The sequence below is a fragment of the Lates calcarifer genome, linkage group LG15 (genome assembly GCF_001640805.2).
Source record: "Lates calcarifer isolate ASB-BC8 linkage group LG15, TLL_Latcal_v3, whole genome shotgun sequence".
Taxonomy (NCBI): domain Eukaryota; kingdom Metazoa; phylum Chordata; class Actinopteri; family Centropomidae; genus Lates; species Lates calcarifer.
The window spans coordinates 15,613,402-15,632,317 of NC_066847.1; the positions used below are offsets into that span (position 1 = coordinate 15,613,402).

Genomic DNA, 18,916 nt, shown 5'->3' on the forward strand with positions numbered 1-18,916 from the left:
AAACACCATGAGGATGCTGAGATGAGGAGACGTTTACTAAATGGGTTAACTGGAACCTGGTGCTGAATGAAGGGAGAATGGCTGAGTTATTAAGTGGTAACTCAGTGCAGGTGATGGAAAAGGCAGAGGAAAATGTAATGAGTGGCTGGCAGCCCCATGCCTTGACTGGAAATGAGATGCTGTACAGCATGAAATGAGTCTGGATAAAAACGTGAGCATGTGGCACTGACTCAGTCCTTTACAGACTTTTTCTCCTTTTATAATCATATTGCCGGAGAATAGAATAGGAATTGGCAACCTAGTGTGTAGAGTGTGTGATGGATAGACATGTGGAGTTTAGTTACCATTTCACATTATGTTATTCTTGTTTATTTCTATTTCATTTAACTCATTTCTTTAATTCATTTTTGCACTCTATAATTCTTATTGCAAGTAGAGTTATTAATGTTTCTATCGTTACTATTTTTGTTACCTCTTCTTCTACTACACTTAATCTCAGTAATTTTGGGAAACTTGCAAAGTATACTGTCAATATTGAGATACACTGTACACTATCCCACTTTTTATTGGATAAAAAAGAATTATATTAAAAAAAAGAATGAAAAAGAAAATGAATTGGACATTCTGAGGTTGCATGCACAGAAAACAAGAACAAATGAGCACGCAGGTCAAGAAGGCATTTTAACCAAATGTCCTGAATGTGTTTCACACTGAATGTGTTTTAATGTGAGTTGTCTTTCTTGTAAAACAGCAAGTGTTGACAGCAAAAGTGGGACTCGTTGTGTTTTTTTTTTTAACAGGCTCATATTTAAAATAGATTGTCACACATTATCCTGGATAATATTTTGCATTAGTGAGAAAAAAAAACAAAAACTTTACCATTCCATCAAAGGACCTGACCGTCCTGACTCCACTCACAGAACAGGAACCAACACCTTTGGGAATACATGTGGCAACGCCGTCTTTCACATCACACTTCTCATTGGCCGAGCAACGGAATTTAGTATCACACTGTACGCTACCATCTGAACAGACACAGCGAGTGTTACAGGACTTTTCTGGATAGAACACCTGAGAAAGGAGAAAAGAGCAGAGAAGAAATCATCAGTAGCAGTAAGTAAAGTCAGAAGGCAGCAGTGTCAGAAACACAAGCTGTAGCAACATTCATTTGCGCTGGTAGACGTGGAATTTGATACATTACTGCTGCTGTAGTACCTGTTCATTTTGATAATACTGTCCTTCGTACTGACAGCCACACTCCGATATAGGCACGCACTTGTCATGACTCAGCACAAATCCATCATCACACACACAGCCTTCTGTGCAGGGGGCACTTTCATCACAGCCCTCAGGGGCGGCCAGACCACTGCAAGTCACCTGGCAAGGGGGGGCGCACACCTCATAGTGACTGTTCTCACCACATGATGCAGCTGGCACGGAGACAAACACAGAAATCAATCTACATGAAATACTGAGTTATAGTGTTCCTTGCAAACTTCAGAAACAGGCCTGTGACTTTCTCTGGACTTTTAAGCTTTCATGATGCAAACATGACATAAAGTTCATTATCAAGACAAACAGTGAAACAACAGAAGGATAAACACTCAACAGGAGTGTTTTCAGCACACTCAGTTGTTATGTTTGACATCAGATTTCCCTCCATACATCCAGTCCAGAGATAAGTCTGGGCCTAGCTCAGCACAAAGACTGGAAATGGGTTGTGTGTGTGCGCATGTCTTACGACAAAACTGTTCGGTTCTCCAGCTCTCCACTGTAGCTCCCGCCTCCTGACAAGAAGTGCTGAAAGCTGACAGGCTGTTGCATAGGGCGGAGACATGGCCTTTGTACATACACAAATCAAAAACACAGTCGCTGAGGAAGGGTTTGTGGTCTAGTTTACTGTGGCACTGTCTGTGTGGACAGAGAGAGAAACAGAGCAGTCACAGTGAGCTCCCAGTCTGTAGACACCACTTAATACACAGAGAAATAAACTTGCTAAATTCCCACTGACTGACAGGGAATGAGTTTTTTTTTTTTTTTTCAGTACTATGAACACTTGGTGCTGCAAAAGCTGATCTTTTAATTTCTAAACTTCCATTTGATCATTTAAACTGTCTATTGAAAAATGTTTGCTAATTATTTCAACTTTCAAACTTAAGGTTTGCTAATATGAATAACCTTTAGCAACTATTTCACCTGTTTATCCATTCATTTAAGGTGATTTTTTTTTCAACTGCTTATTTATTTTTTTTTGCTAATTATGTGAAGTGTTTAGCCACTGACAACTATTGAAAACTTAATCTCTGCTAGCCTGCTAGCTAATTTTCATGCACTCTGAATGGCAACATGTGGCTTCAAAGCACTGTAAGTTAAGCAAGCAACATACTATTGTCTGGTAATTGATTTACTAAAGATCAGTATCACACCAATCTGTAGTGCTATTTGTATGGTTAATTTCATCCTAAATACAAATATGAATGTGAATATATCATTTCTATTTCTTTAATTGGTTGAACTACTCCTCTATCTGTCCCCGTAGCTCCTGGCAGCTGCTGAAGTACTTACTTAAAGGGCCCACTCTTGTCAGCTATGATACCACAGTAGCGATCCTCTTGGTAACGCACTAACAGAGCAGGCTCACACTCAGGACATTTACCACCAGGACAGTTACTGGTGCAGCCAGGGTCTCCTCCTGTCTGGGTTCAATAACATTTATATGCAAAACTGTGAACATATAGAGAGGTTTAGTTTGAAGGATGGATAAAATAATAATGTGATGATAACCATGCTGACTGACATTAAAGGACAGGTTGATATTTTTCAAGTGTGCCTTAACACATTGGAAGAATCCACAGTAGGATGATCCACAGATGGTTGTAACTGAAAAAACTATTTTTTCAATAAATGATCATGATAATTTCATAAATTACAGAAATATTTGTTTTGTGTTTGTTATTGTTAACAATACCTTGTGAAAAGTTTACAAACAAATGATTTGATTATGGTTTAATCAGACTTATGTAAGTCCCAGGTTATCAATGACCCCAGGTATAAAGGAGAATTAACAGGGTACAATAAATGATTTAGCCTACAAGAATATTTTAACTGTGAGGGCTCAGTGCTCTGTGGCTTCAGCTCTGGACTGACCATCAGAAAAAAATGAAAAGTGTAATTTGAAGATTAAACAACATGGGGCAGCAACAGTCAGCTGTCTGTCATTAGATACCACACACATACACATCAACAGAGCATGGCTGTGGAGCTGCCTGCAGGGAAGTGCTACTACATCATGCCGAATTAAATGTATGTACATCATGTTAAACTAAAAACTAAAACACACACACTCAGCTTGTCATAATATGACAACTACACCTCCTGAGTTTTCTCTACATTGTGACATCAGCACTCAATCATGCTCTGTAGAAGGAAAGCAGATGAGATGTGTATACACTGAAATAATACAGGAAATGAAGAGCTGTATATTGCCTTCTGTCAGGTGGAAGGACCTTCAGTTACCCTTATTTAGAAATGAATCTCTTTGTGGCCAAAATAGACAGGAGGAGCAATAACAGCAAACAACTTTGAGTGCACATATGGACATGTCAGTGTTGTTTTAAAATAGACTTGGACCTATCCCTGAATGTCTGTAACTGAATTTGTGCTTTTACAGTGAACTTTGCTGGAGGTCAGGAGTTGTTTCTGTATGACTTTATTCTCCTACCCACCAGTTCACCAGGTCTACAGACAACACTCTCTCAGCTGCACTGAGCTGGAGAAGGAGCCATAGACTTTATATGTAAAACAGTGGCTTGGGCTCGTTTTGTAATTCTGCAGTATGTACTGTATGAATTTTTCACTTGTGTGTTTTTCATGTCAGTTTCAGGTTTGTGTGAGATTCTCACGGGTCCTTTTGGTCAGACTCATGACCTAATACATACCTTCCAGCTGTGTCCAAAGGCATTAACGTGTTCAGCCTGGGTGCCATCAGGTTTCAGTAAGTCATCATTATGTTTGCCATTGTAATTTCCACACAAGCCTGATAAAGAGAAACAGGCAACAACCACACCAGTCACACATTAGATAAACAATTCAGTTGCATTCCTGCAACTTTTTGGAAGCATGAACATAATTTGAATCTGGGACAGATGGTGATTCTGATGCACTGTGCACTGTGGCTTCAAAAAGTATTCAGACATTTTCTGCACTTTGTTGTAGATTACTTGTAGATTATTATTTAAATTGACAAAATTAGTATTTTTGCTCATCAGTCTACTTTCAATAATCCACGATGACAAAGTGAAAACATGTTTTTAAACATGTTTTATAAATGTATTAAAATCAAAATCTGTCTTAAACACTGTAGAACATCTGTGGAGGGACCTGAAGACTCTTCCCATCCAATCTGACGGAGCCAGAATCTGAGAGGAAGAAGTCCGCAACACAATAAAGTGTGCAAAAAGTAAAGGCATCTCAATACTTTACTGTAGTGGAAATAAAAATAATTGCCCTCTTACCAAGAGTTAGGAGGGAGGACTGACATTAATCTCATGTCTGTGAGTTCAGTGCAGAGCTGCAGTGAGGACATGTTAGCCTAACTTAATATAAAAAAATGCAGGGGAAGAGGAAAGGGAGGTGGACATCAGCCTTTTGGTGACATGCTGTCCCCCTGTTTGTTTGGAGTATGAATTTGACAGCTGGCCACGCAGCACAGGTTACCATGGTGATTCACCTTAATCTACATCAGTTAAAAGTGAACCAGCTTTGTGATACTAGAAAGCCAGAGCTTAGTCCAAAGATTCCTAGATTACCTGTGTCGTATGCTCTGCATGTTTGTTTACTTTATGACCACAGTGCAGCTGTCACATGTTCACCACTTGCACCCAACTCACCAGTGGTTACATCAGAATATGAACTGGGCAAAGTCAAGCTGACGTGGCTGTTCCAGTTGAATTTCAGTGTCAAACCGAAAGATGTTGTCACAACGCCGAAGTAGCCTTTCCGGAACAAGGAGAGCTTGCCATCTTCCACAGAGTAAGGCAGGTTCACTGACTGACTGTTTACCTAGGTGGTGGTGGTGGTGGGGTTAGTCATGATGGGAAAGGAGTTTCAGTATTACAACTTTATCACCAGTGGCCCTCTATACAGACAGAATCATTTTGTGCCTGCTTGAGTCATCACTTATCTCTGCACTTTGCCCCTGTAACACCACATTTAGTCATCCCACAGTGGTACCAACAATATATAAGATTAAGAGTGTGAGCAACAAATGTGAGCAACTTTGACCCAGTTAACATGTAATGTCACAAAATGTTGTCCCATTGCCAGGTAGTTTCATTTTCTACAACATTGCTGTTATCCTGTATTTCTTATTATTGTCAACAAATCCAAAGCCCGTAATGAGTTAGTCTGACTCACAATACCTCTCAGCCCCCAGCCCACTGCCTCTGTAATACTGAGGAAGTAAATCTAAACACAAAGCATATAAACTGTCTTAATGAAGAACACAAAAAATCCCATGATTTTTTTTTTTGTTGGGTTCTTAAGTTGTTTGTAACAACTTGCACAAAACACACAACCTTAGGCAGGCTTCATATTACCACTCCAGAGTGGCTGTTAGCTCAGCGTTGAAGTGTGATACATACTCATACATACACACACATTAAAGAGGAGAAATGAAGAGAACTACACAATAGAGTGATACAAAGAGGAGTGGTGAGGAGGACTACAGAGGTAAATACTGAAAACTGATCTTACCAGTACTTTCCCTGGGTTGGCGCGACTCATGCTGATAGTGATATCAAATACAGTGAGTGAGACGGACTTGGTGTAGGCCACAGCCTTGTTTCGGCCTCTGTTCTCATTTTGGACCAGCACCTGGAATGGGACCAGGTCGTGGCCTGATCCCTTGGTGTGCTGAGACAGAACATAGGTACAAGTACCCTGGAAGTCAAACCAGCGATTGTCAAAGCTTCGGTAGTGGGGGTCTCCTGTGCCCTGGCATGTTGAATAGGATGTTGGGTAGCAGTCTCTAATGCCATTCTTCAAGGCACAGTGCTCATTCTTCTTACAGGCAAATTCTGTGCACTTCACCAGAACATAATAGAACAGAATATTAGATCACAATGAAGAAGATGAAAAAAAAAAAAAACTTTCAATTAGCACTTACTAATGGCAGCATGTGTCTAAACTGCTTTTTATATTTAATTTTATTTACAGTTTATCATACAAACACAAACAAATACAAAGAAACAGAAAATTTACACATCAAATACAAAACAAATAAAAAAGGAGAAATCCAGTGTAGAAATTTTTTGAAGGGTATGTGTCTCAAAATATATATTCACACATTCACATGTTGTAATAGTATGCTGAAATATGGGATACATAGGCACACACACACACACACACACACACACACACACACACCAACCTTGGCTTTCCCATTATGACATTGACATCTGGTGGTGCAGGTGTTATCACCCCAAAAAGTGGTGGATGATGGGTAATATCCGCCCTTATACTGACATCCACAGCTAGCCTTAGAAACACATCTGAAACACACACACACACACACACACAGAATATTTGTGTACTATACTTCATACACATGAAACAGAGAGCCAAGACCATGTTGTTTTGTGTGCTTTAGCTGTGTATTACTGTGTGTGTGTACAGACACTAGTCTTTAGTCATTAGTCAATGTTTTTGTTTGTTTGTTTGTTTGTTTTTCTGAAGAACTTTTGTGTTCGTTTACAATGATTTAGCTCTGATCCATATACAGAGGGCTGAACTCTGACAGTAACTACAGCCACTGCCTGTGATTATGGCAGCTGGCAAAATTTTGTTTTTCACACATAAGAGTCACCAAATATTTAATTTCTAACAACCAAACTATTATAAAGCTCCTGTTCCTGTAAGAGCCAGTTTAGTATTGTCATATTAGTAGTTTTTAGTAGTAGCATCATTGCTGTGTTACCTGTCTCCACTAAGCACCAGTCCTTTATCACACTGGCATCCCTCCACACATTGATCTTTACATTTGGCTTCACTCTCCAGGTCCGCACAGGAGGCGGGGCAGGCCGAACCACATGCCTCATAGTGGCTACCTGCTGGACAGGGGAGGGCTGGGGACGGGAGAGTGGAGAATTGTTTTGCTCAGAACACTAGATTTATTCAACAGATCCATTTTAAATCACATTTATGTTCCCATCCTGTAGTTTTTATTTCCATAGGCAACAGATGAAAAAGTGACTGTAAACTCGGTCAATGTTCACAGTGTGAGCTACATATAAGATGCCTGTACACCACACAGACAACAGCATGGCTAGAGGTGGTTGGAAAAAAATATTTCAATGTGGTTGTTTTCAGGTCACATCAGAGGACATCTGCATAAACCTTGAACGTTTCCACACTTCTCCAGGTCATGCTGCATGTAATCCTCAGCAGAACTGTGGCAACTGCTTAAAACAACCTACCTGCCAGGTACCTGAAAAACTGGTACTGTTTTAAAGGCAAAGGATGAAATGATCATATGTATATATTATTAAGTTAATTGATGAATAAAAAGTACTCAGGGCATTATTTTAGTTTTGGTGCCTCACTTTACTTTTGTGCTTTTGTACAGTGCTATATATCCAATTTACAACAGAAATTACCACTATACTTTCTTTTCATAACTGGTAAAAGAAAAAGTATTCTTAATGGACCAAACACATAGTGTCAAATCAACTACAGACTACAGTGAAAATCAGATCATCCTCCAGATCTGTGCAGAGTGTGCAGAGGATACAATGACCAAAAACTCTGACACACTCACAGAAGAAGAAATTAACTTTCATTTTGTTTTATGATCTGATGACTGATGAATGATGCTTACTACTAAACAAGTGCATGACTCAAACACAGGTCAAGACTCAGACATCTACCTACATCTACAGAAAGTGCAATGTCAAAACTCCTGTGTTCTTTGTGCAGTACGTGTATAGAGGAGTAACCCCTCATTTGTACAAACATATAGACTCGTACAACAGCGAGCGACTGGCTGCCAAATCATTGGAAATGGAATCTCCAAACTATCCAGTCAGAGCTGCGTGTAACTCAACACACCCACAACACAGCCTGCTACTTGGAATCTGTATGTGTGAACAGCCTATAAAGAAGAGGTGGTCTGCAATACCACTTATCTGCCTTTTACAATGCTGTCCTGATATGTCTTCACATGCAGTTTAAGACACATTGACCTAGGTGACTCAAGCAAACAACCCTATAGAGATAAAATGTCTGTGATTGTCCACCAGTCTGTCAGAACTGAAAAGAGTCAGCTGTTACATTCAGATGATGGGATGTGTGTGTCTTGACAGATTTCTGTCAACAGCTTGAGGTAAACATTAGTTTGTCTGGAAGCTGATGGATCTGAGTGGCAAACTGATTTTTGCTTAGTGACTTACGACACTTGGAAACTGTTCTCCACTCAGGGCTGATCTTCGCTCCTTCTGACAAACAGTCATCAGCATAACTTTTCAGAGCATCACAGAGAACCCATTTTGCACCTGGACAAACACACAGAAATATGAACACATTATTGTTTACAGGAACTGCAAAGATTACAACACAAATCCAGACATCCTGACACAAGAAGAAAAAAAAATATTGCAACAAGCCTGGACCCACTGTGGATCCTCTAACATGCTCAGGAACTGCAGCAGGTGAGGCCAGACCACCTCAACATACAAAGTGCTGCCAAGTCTTCTCCATGTTTCACAATTTTCTCAAATGAGTGAAACAGTATCACCTCTGGGTTGTGGCTGGGGAATGAAGCTGTTATTTTAAGGTAAAATAGTGAAATAATGTTGCTTTAAGTCTAGAAGGGTTTTTCTACCTCAGGCAACAGTCATAGTGAGCACCAAGGAATGCACAGAAGAATTCAATTTATATATCATATTAGTGTGACATTAGTGGACATGAGATGTCTCACAACTACAGCACCTGAATTTCTACATATTAGAATCACCACCTCGTGGTTTCAGTGAAGTTGCAGGATATATGGTCACAACCTCCCCTTCTGTTCCTGAGATACGCTGTTGAATAATGGCCAGAAAAGTGATTTTGATGAACATTATGATGTCACAGTGAGGTGGAATGTCATATCCTCATGATTTTATCCTATTGTTATCCATTTGTGTGAAATTTTGTCATAATTAGTGCCTGAATTCTTGTTTTGGCCAGAAATGTGTTCTGTGAGGGCACAGTGACCTCTGACCTTTGACTACCAAAATCTAATCAGTTCATCCTTGAGTCCAGCAGAAGTGCCAAATTTGAAGAACTTCTGTCACCAGCGCAGAGGCACACACAGCTGTTGACTGTTGCAGTGTGAAATTATGAGGCAAATTACATGTAATGAAACAATGCCCCAAATTGTGAACGTCCTCAGTTATTGGTTTACCTTTGTTGATGCAGATATCATAGACACAATTGTCCACATACATAGTGGGGTCAACGGTTTTGTAGCAGGCTGAAAATGGTCCATCTGCCTTTGTCAGAAGCCCACAGCGTGTGGGGTGTCGATAGTGGTCCTGCTGCTCCAGTGAACACTGGGGACAGTGACCCCCACAGTTATCATGACAGAACAGATCAGGATCTTTCACCTTCCACTGCTGGATCATCTTCAGCACAGTTGAGATATGGGAGCCTGTAAGAGACAAAAAGTATACTGCTGTTTAAATTGAAAACTTTAAATGATTCAGAGGCATGTTTTATTTTATTTTATGTTACTTTTTTTTTTTTGCATTTTCAAGCTAATCACTTCCAAAGCTGTTTGAGATATTAACTTGAAATTGGGAATCATGATGTCCAACATGAATGGAAAAGGCCAGACTACAGCTAGTGTGTCAATGACCTGAAAGTAATGGGGATTTTATGCACAATCAACATGCTCAGAGTATTGTTTTTAATTGAAATCACAATTGTTCTTGAGAACAAAATGGCAGCTGTTAAACTGAAATAAAGACATCAAGTCAGAAACTTTACTTATCTCACATGCAGAGAGGATAAGGAAACTCATTGTGGTAACCTTCTTTTTGTTTTCTAAACTTTCATACTGAGTCAAAGTCTGTGTAAAAGCAGTGAGTTTATTGTGAAATATCCACCACTGTGCACTGTATCAAGATTCAGACTGGATCTTAAGTATGGGTGTTAATGCCTCCAAATCATAGGGGTTGTCTGATGCATGTCTGACATAGATCTGTTATTGAGGATGGGTTAGACTTCACACAAAACATTTTGTAGATCATCATTGCCTACTGGAATCTTCCTCACTGTACAAATGTGTCTTCCCTATATGCTGCCCTGAAGAAAGGATGCTGGGGTACTGAATGTCCACTTAATGCCTTTCTGCATCATGGTGTTCTGTATCTTTGTCTGAGTCAAGTTTTGATTAGCCTTGTGAGCCAGTGTCCAGACTGTGGGATATTTCAGTACTAACAGTACTTATTCCATGTTTTGCCTTTTTCACCTATAGCTGTGTTTCTTTTAGTCTGAGAACCCAAGTGATGACTTTTTTTTAAAATCTTAGACTCTGTGTAGTGAGCAATAAGCTTGTTAACTGGGTCAACAATTTCTTCAGTGGTGTGAGGCTTCTCCCAGCCATTCATGCATCATTTTTGCATTTCCATTTTCTATTTCTTTGTCCTAACAATACCTCTATTTGTACAGGTAGAGGAGCCCTCCATTACTGCAACTTTTTCAACATAATTTTGATTTTGTAGTTTTTATGGAAGTCTGGATCAGCATGCTGCTCAGTGATGCAGAAACTATTTGGCATTCTCAACAGTAAACCTATCAACCAATTTTTCTGAAATTGTAGCCAAATACATACACTGCCGATCCTCTCGACACATTTGTTCCTCTATCATCACAAAGATGAGACTGGTAAGACCATCTCCTTTTCCAGAGGACAACTTCCTCATCCTAGAGAAGTCTTGACCTGCAATCTTCTCTATTTACCACTTGCCATGGCTCAGTAGCTTTGGGATTGTTGGCACCTGTGAGCTCTGAGTACTGAACTAGGCTGACCAGAGATGGTCAGACACAGGACCAAACGTCACACTGGTATTACTTGTTACATACTGACGTGCATTGGGCTGGATGAACAGCATAGTGACGACAAGTCTTTGAGTTGAAATGAACAAAATGGTTCAAGTGACCTCTACTGGATATTGGAAATTACATTTTAGCCACACTGAACAATTTGTTCTACCCAACCATTTCTTCTCCTATTATCCTTTTAGGTCCCCTCCTCACCTCCAGGGACGTCATCTTTGCTGTCTCCATTGTAGTTTCCACAGAGGCCACCTAGGTGTTCGTAGTAGGAGGATGGCACAGTGATGTACAGCCTCATGTTCCAGTCATATTTTACAGTCAGGCCAAAGTCAGTTCTGAGAACAGCATAGATTCCGCTCCTCTTTACAGACACTTTGCCGTCCAACAAGCTGACAGGCAAGTGCTGAAGTTCTCCATTCACCTATAGGTAACAGAAGAACAATACCTAGAACCAACTGTACATCTGAAACAGTACATATGAACGATGATGAAGATATGCCGACCTCATACCCCACCCCCCCAGAACCCCTGGAACTGTGAAATCACACACATACGTACATACAGACTGTAAGCAGTGTGTGACTGCTCATTTACACTACTCACTCTACTCACTCTATACACTGTTCTTTTACATTTTGTACATATGCTGCTCATTGCGCACTTTGTGTGTGTGTGAGCATATATATATATATATATATATATATATATATATATATATATATATATATATATATATATATATATATATATATATAGTTAGAGCAGCCTGGTAACTCTATCGTATATAGAGCAGAAGTAAACCTGGGTATTCCCCTTCTTTCCTTCTGTTCGAGCTGAATGAAAATCTCATTAAGAAATCCACTGATATGATTTTTTTTAAATACACAATTTTAATATAAATCACTAGCCTTTATATAGTTTGTCATTTTGCATTGATTATTTCATTCACTGTTGGTTACAGTAGATAGAGTAGACAGCAGATGAGGGAGTATGTTACCTGCACTCGTCCTGTGTGGCTGCCGATGATAATCGTCTGTTGGTGAACACTGATAGTTACAGTCCTCACATATGAAACTCGACGGCTACCTCTGTGATTATTCTTGGTCGTCACAGTGAAAGACACAAGGTCAGATGCCTCCTTTGCAACAGTTGCCATAATGTATGTACAGGAACCCTGGAAGACATAAATACATAAAGATTTTTGGTTCATCATATCATACAGCCAGCAGGAACACTGAGCTGTAATTATGGTACTAGGCCACAGCTAATCCATCAGACAAGCAAAGTAACAAGGGTCTCTCTCTCTCCCCACTCCCAGGATGATTATTTTGGAAACAAAACCTGATGTGGTGCTGATTAAAGACAATATACACATATTCTAGGTGGGTCACAAACTTGGTCAGACTGTATGATCTAAATTTTTAGCCATGTCAGAATGGGCAATGCATGTGTCAGTCTTTAACTTGTCACAACATCAGAATTTTGAAGCAGTCAGTTTTGGTTTTTGATGACAAATGTGGACACTGGTGAGTTTGAATTGATAAGCATTTCACCATGCTTTAATTGGGCTGTCCAGGACAGTGGGCCTTTAGACACAAGTCAGTTTTAAGACACATACAGGGATGACACTGAGGCAAGGCTGCCAAAAATGTGTGTATCATTTTACACCCCAATCTTCTTTCTCCTTTCTTGTTGTTGATAATAAAATCATAACACTCCACTGTATTTACCTTGCAGTCAGAAGTAAGTGCTCACAAAGACTGCTTCCCTAGTTAATCTTCTGTGGTCACCAGCTTTTCTCTTTATTACCTAAAACCTACAGGACCAATTATTTCTGTTTAGCACTGAACATTTGTTTTTACAGTATGTGATCAGCTGATCAGGATAAGCAGCCTAATACCAACATCATAACTGAGGTAACCAACAGAGCTTTTCAACACCACCAAATGATATGCTATTCCAGTGATTATGAGCATGACAACTATCTTCTTATCCTCTGACACTGTTTGAGTGTAAGCCTTGCAAAAGGGGTCTGTTGGTGATAACCAGCACCCACCAGGTCTGGCTGAGCAAGTGTACACACACACACACACACACACACACACACACACACACACACACACACACACACACACAGAAACATATTCAATGAAATGGCTGGTGATGACTGGTCAAGCTGTCCAAACCCTACCTGGAAGTCATAGCGCTGGCCATCAAATGTCTGGTAGTGGGGGTCACCCAGCGCACTGCAGGTTGCTGTGGAAGTATGCACGCATACTCCGTTCACGCAATGTTCCTTTACTCGACATTTCACGTCTTCGCAGGGATTCGGGCTTGGTGTAGGTGGAGGGGCACCTGCAGGAAACACAAGCACACCCTGCACATATGTATACATGTAGTACCATGGCAGATACATTTTATTGTGCCATCATTACTACAAGCATTATATCCCATCAGTTGACTCTCATCCCTTTTAGTTATGCTATAAAGTTTTATCTCTTCAGACATTAATATAAAAATATTCTATATTGTTGGGTAGATATTAAGTTAAACTGTATCTGAATGAATACTCCCACTTTAAGGTGTATGTGTAAGGGAATCTACATGTGAATGTGTGTATGTGTATGTGTGTGTGTGTGTGTGTGTGTGTGCACCTTCAGAACAAACTCCAGCAGTTCCATATGCATGACGATATTTCCCACCATAGACATAGACTGCCGTCCGGGCATCACCTTCCACTGTCAGATGATTCTGCTCATTTCCCACATTTACATTAGACCACACCCAGTTGTTATTTGACAGGATATTTCTCCACTTAGGTGAGATGCACTTTCCCTTCCAGCACAGCTTCACACTGCCTGCCCCCTCCCTCTCTGCCATGATAGCAACAGTACTTGGAATCCCGTCGACTGTCTCCACCGTCCAGTCAGTGGCAAGCTTGCACGTAGGGATCAGCGTTATTAGAAAAGGGTCGTTTGGTTTGTTGTTGCTGATAAACATCACCATTACTTTCTTGTCGCTTTTGACAATCATTGGCTGTTTGAAGAGCACTTTCTGCATGGTATAACCCCCAGCTTTTAGCTTCCTGTTGGATTAAAAGTAGAACAAATTTACCTGGTTAGATACATGTAGTTCAAGTTTAGATGAACTGAGGAAAATATATTTTGATAGTTTCATTTACAGTAAATGCCCTATTGCCAGCTTGTGCATCAATTTTTAGGGTCACCCTGGAAACTTCTTTTATGTTGTAAGCTAGTTCTGCAGTGTTTATACATTTGCTTTGTTTTCAATATTTCCAGGACATTTCTTTATGCCCATCTGTTATCATATTTGTGAGTATGTTTCTTCATTTGCTTGTTGTATTTATTTGCAGCAGTTTCTTCTTTAAAGGTCCAGTGTGTAACATTTATGGGGATCTACTGTCAGAAATGAAATATGATATACAAATATGTGTTTTCATTAGTGTATAACTAATCATCATTGTGTTTTCATTCACTTACAATGAGCAGTTTATATTTACATAGAGAGGGTCCTCTTCTATGGAGTCTGCCATTTTTTCTACAGTAGCCCTGAACAGACAAACTGAACCAAACAATGGCTCTATACAGGGGCTGTTTGCATTTTTACTGAATACAAATATCTAAATATACAGTGCTTCCCATACAGTGACTGTTAGGGCATGGTTGTATAATGATTGATAATAATAAACAAACTTGTAGGAGATGAGGGAGAGTTCAAGAGAAAGGTAATTAGCATTCTCACCACGAGATGCTGCTAAATCCTACACACTGCTCCTTTAAATTCTGCCTGGTTTTTATTAAAGCAAAAAAGATGCCTTCTTGAGCTACCAGTGCGTTGAGCGTTTGCCTGTTAATAAACTAATGTCTTCTACCATGTGCTGTAGATATAGAGTCAACTCAACTGTTTGTGTGCGTGTTTTCCCTTGTGCAGTGTCACCACTGTGTTGTCTTCAGCAGCTACTATCACTGCCCAGTTTGAGGTCCTGCACGAACCGGTCATGGGTACCAGGTAATGTTTACCCAGCCTTGCCACAGGAGGGAGCTGTTCATACACATGTTCACACTTGAAACCCATTGAGAGACACTGGTGGCCTGCTAAGACAGCTACAGGATGCTGGGACTGGATCTGTGTGCCTGTTAAAGTCGCATGACTTCGCACAAGGTAGGATGCGTAGGGTGCCAGGGTAATGGTCACAGCCTTCCCACGTTTCCACACAACACTACCTCTCAGCTTCACAGTAGCACTAGGTATGATGGTGATCTTGTTGTAGCTATTGTCATTAACGATAGCAAATAGCTTGTCCATGCATCCAGGACCTCCTGAGGGTGTGTACACAAAGTAGTTGGTACCCAGCAGTTCTTTTGGGGAAACAACTGCGCCATCTCCTGTGGCGAAGCGACGGTTGAAAGAGACCACAGAGATTTCAGTACTGGATGAGATTCGAACAGCTGAGTTCTCAGTAACAAACAGCTTGTGCAGCTCAGATCCACATGGTAGAGAAACCCAGCGGCTTTGGCCTGCAGAGAGGGTCAGCTGCCTGGAGTAACTCACTGACGCCACCTGCAGATATGTCAATAGGTACAGAGTTGTTCAACATTCATAAGCTACACAAACAAACAGGATGTTGTCCTTCTTGGAAATGCAAAAAGACAGTAATGCTAATGTCATGACACAGCTCAGTCAGGCTTTACTGACAAAGTTTTGCTAGAAATATTCAGTGTTTGACAATAGTACAATGTGACAAATTTTGACAATAGTAATGTATGACCAGACACTTCTTGATTCTTTAACACACACAAAGTTAAACAAATTGAGTGGAGTGTTGTCATATTTCTGATTCATCAGTAGATTCTGGGATTGAGCACCTTGACTCATTATCTGATCATTTAACATGCCAGAAGGAAGACAAACAAAAGTTAAAATGGTGACCATATAGGTTGAGCATGTACAATACACTATTAATAAGAGGTATACAGAATCAGCAGATCGAGTCATGAGGAGTTTCAGTAATGAATTATATAACCTCATTTCATCCTTTTTAAAATCAGTAACAGGTGACAAGCAATGTTTCAATGTATTATTTAAGTGACTAATATTTATGTGTGTGTTTGTGGTCTTTCTGTGTGAATGATGTTGTCAAGTTTGCCTGTCCTGCCAAACAGAATTTTAACAGTTCTCAACAACACTGCTTTCGCTTGCTACTCTATTATACTGTCAATGCTTGTTTAGTCTTTATTGTAAACACTTCTCAGACCTAGTGGGTTAATGTTTATACTTGTGGTAGAAGTTAGTTAACCTGTTGATTAAATTCTCACCAGTACCTCATAGATTAATACTACAGATAGGACTACAAAGAAAAAATTATGGGTATTCTAACATGCATTTTTTTTATTTATTAAGCTCTCATATGATCTTTGATCTTTGTGTTCAGAAATGTGTATGTTAGCAGTGCTACATGTATATGTGTGTGTGTGTGTGTGTGTGTGTGTGGACACAGACTGCAGCCTGAAGAAATTTGAATAATTTCAAAAATGTCCTCTGTCCCTGTTTGATAGGCTGATGACTGGCTGTTGCTTTATATTTGGACAGAATAGAGCCTGACTGACATTGCAGCCCTTCCCTCTAGTATAAGTCCATGATGTACAACTGCAAGCAGGGACACTTAATGAAAGCCTGCACACAACACAACCACAAACACACACTTAAAAGTGTAACTAATGTGACTGTGCAATGGTAACTCTATACAACATGTTAGAACACTGAGCATTTACTTTGAAAATCCTGGGAGGTGGTCCCAGTTCTGTTGTTACTTTATACTTAGTTTAATATCCAAAAGTTGTAAAAGAAAAAGCACTTTGTTGTTCTGCAAAATCCATTGTTCTCAGCATTGCTCTCCTCATTTCCTTACAAATATGATTCTCACCTGTATGTGAACATTGGCAGCAGAGCCCTGAGCAGTCAGAACCACATGGAGTCTATGGTTTGCTTCAGAGGTATGGTGGTAGTTAGGAAGAAATGTTGTGATAAATTCCTTTCCTGTAGAACAACCATGACACACTGGAGAAGAAAAAAGAAAAGAAGAGTTTTTACAAAATAAAATAATCCATGACAAAGGATTTAATCCTCACTATACTATTTATTGTAAACATTGCTGGCCTTCTACAGTAATACCTGCCAAGAGTGCAGCAGCCAAACACACCAAGAGACCCTTTATCTCCATGGCTGATAGAGAGAGAGAGACATACATAATGGTAAAAAAAATCATTTTAAACAAATATACATGTGCAATGATTTTAAAAACATGCATGCTCTGTCCAAATTTGTAACACTGTATGTGTTGCCTGTTTTCACACAAACTGACATGTTTCATTGGGCAGCTGTTACTGTTTCACTGATACAGAACCTGCCTGAGCAGTTATGTATACTTCATATAAAAGGCACATCAAGAGGGCTGGATTTCTGGTTTGATACCCCACAGAATACTTCACTGATCATATTTACAATTCATTTCATTACATTTTCATTTGCTCATGCTAGAATTACACATTATACAAATTACACATCACATTGTGAAAGTGTTCTTAAAAGCACTGAAATATGAGAAGAGAAGAAAAGTTAAAGAAAACAGGCACAGACTGAGAAACAGAAAACAGAATAATATCTGAGCAACCAGGAGGTCACTCTCTCTGTTTTGTGTGAATTGTATTATGTTTTACAGATGGGTATTTCTAATGTTTAGTGTGCAGTGTGTATATATATATATATATGTGTGTGTGTGTGTGTGTGTGTGTGTGTGTGCATATATATATATATATATATATACATATATATATATATATATATATATATATATATATACATATATATATATATATATACATACATACATTTGCATGGTTTGTGGCTAATCCACAATTGCTGTTAACACCACCTTTATCAGCTTTATTTATAAAGCACTTTAAAAACAACAGAGTTGACCAAAGTGCTGTACACAAACATAAAACAAAGCAAATAAAAACGATAAAAGCCAATATGATAAAACAAGAAAAGCCAACATCTCAAACTGTGTTAAAAGCCAAAGAGAAAAAAGGAGAGGATTTAAAAACAGGAAGTGAGTTGGAGGATCATGCCTCGTCAGGCTTTTTATGTAGAAGACAGGAACAATTGCAGGATGGAACAGATGAGTCAGAAAAAATGTGCAAAGTGTTGGGACATCACCAACAGATGCAAAGCAGGAGGAAGAAAAAACTGTAAGGTCTAACTTACACCTGTATCTATGCTCTATATTTCTGAAGCCACAATCAAAGAGAGGGGCTGCCACACTTGCTAATTTATATATGTGACAGATCCTCAGGTTTGACAGGTTCTTTTAATACAGGGACAAAAAGTAAAAAACAACGATATTTACATGGTTTTTCTTACAGGTTAGGATTAAGTAAGTGACATCAGTAACCGTAAGAGTAAAATGTATTATTATGAAACAAAAATGTTGATTTTTCATCTACAAAACAAACTGTTGACTTGAACTGGCTTTAAGTTGAAATGAACAAATTCTCCATCAGTCTGTTTTGTGGTTCTGTTATATAACACATCGCAAAAAGTCCAAAGGTAAAGAAAAACAATTGAAATAACACATATTTACATATACACACTTAAAATTAAAGATTGCCATTAAATGAGCTAAGATCCAACGTCATAATGTACCATTCATATTATCCCAACCAACACAACTATCACCAGAGGATCTGCACTGTACCTGTAGCTGTCCATGTAGGGTGTATCAGAGGAAGGCAGGATG

At 39.4% G+C, this 18,916-nt stretch overlaps 1 protein-coding gene across 1 annotated transcript in view; it reads right to left on the reverse strand.

Annotated features, from left to right (window-relative positions):
* si:dkey-65b12.6 (IgGFc-binding protein) overlaps positions 1–18,916 on the reverse strand; it is a 33,666-nt gene extending 14,750 nt beyond the window's left edge. Inside the window, exons 1-19 of the mRNA XM_018665677.2 lie at positions 18,875–18,916; positions 17,290–17,340; positions 17,042–17,175; positions 15,020–15,678; positions 13,752–14,182; positions 13,289–13,452; positions 12,095–12,271; positions 11,299–11,518; positions 9,443–9,688; positions 8,448–8,549; positions 6,977–7,124; positions 6,431–6,551; positions 5,755–6,084; positions 4,890–5,061; positions 3,939–4,036; positions 2,566–2,696; positions 1,742–1,911; positions 1,216–1,430; positions 880–1,071 (exon numbers count right to left, since the gene is read on the reverse strand). Of these exons, the coding sequence (XP_018521193.1) occupies positions 880–1,071; positions 1,216–1,430; positions 1,742–1,911; positions 2,566–2,696; positions 3,939–4,036; positions 4,890–5,061; positions 5,755–6,084; positions 6,431–6,551; positions 6,977–7,124; positions 8,448–8,549; positions 9,443–9,688; positions 11,299–11,518; positions 12,095–12,271; positions 13,289–13,452; positions 13,752–14,182; positions 15,020–15,678; positions 17,042–17,175; positions 17,290–17,338 (3,759 nt within the window). The 5' untranslated portion in view covers positions 17,339–17,340; positions 18,875–18,916. The remainder of the gene's footprint in view (positions 1–879; positions 1,072–1,215; positions 1,431–1,741; positions 1,912–2,565; positions 2,697–3,938; positions 4,037–4,889; positions 5,062–5,754; positions 6,085–6,430; positions 6,552–6,976; positions 7,125–8,447; positions 8,550–9,442; positions 9,689–11,298; positions 11,519–12,094; positions 12,272–13,288; positions 13,453–13,751; positions 14,183–15,019; positions 15,679–17,041; positions 17,176–17,289; positions 17,341–18,874) is intronic.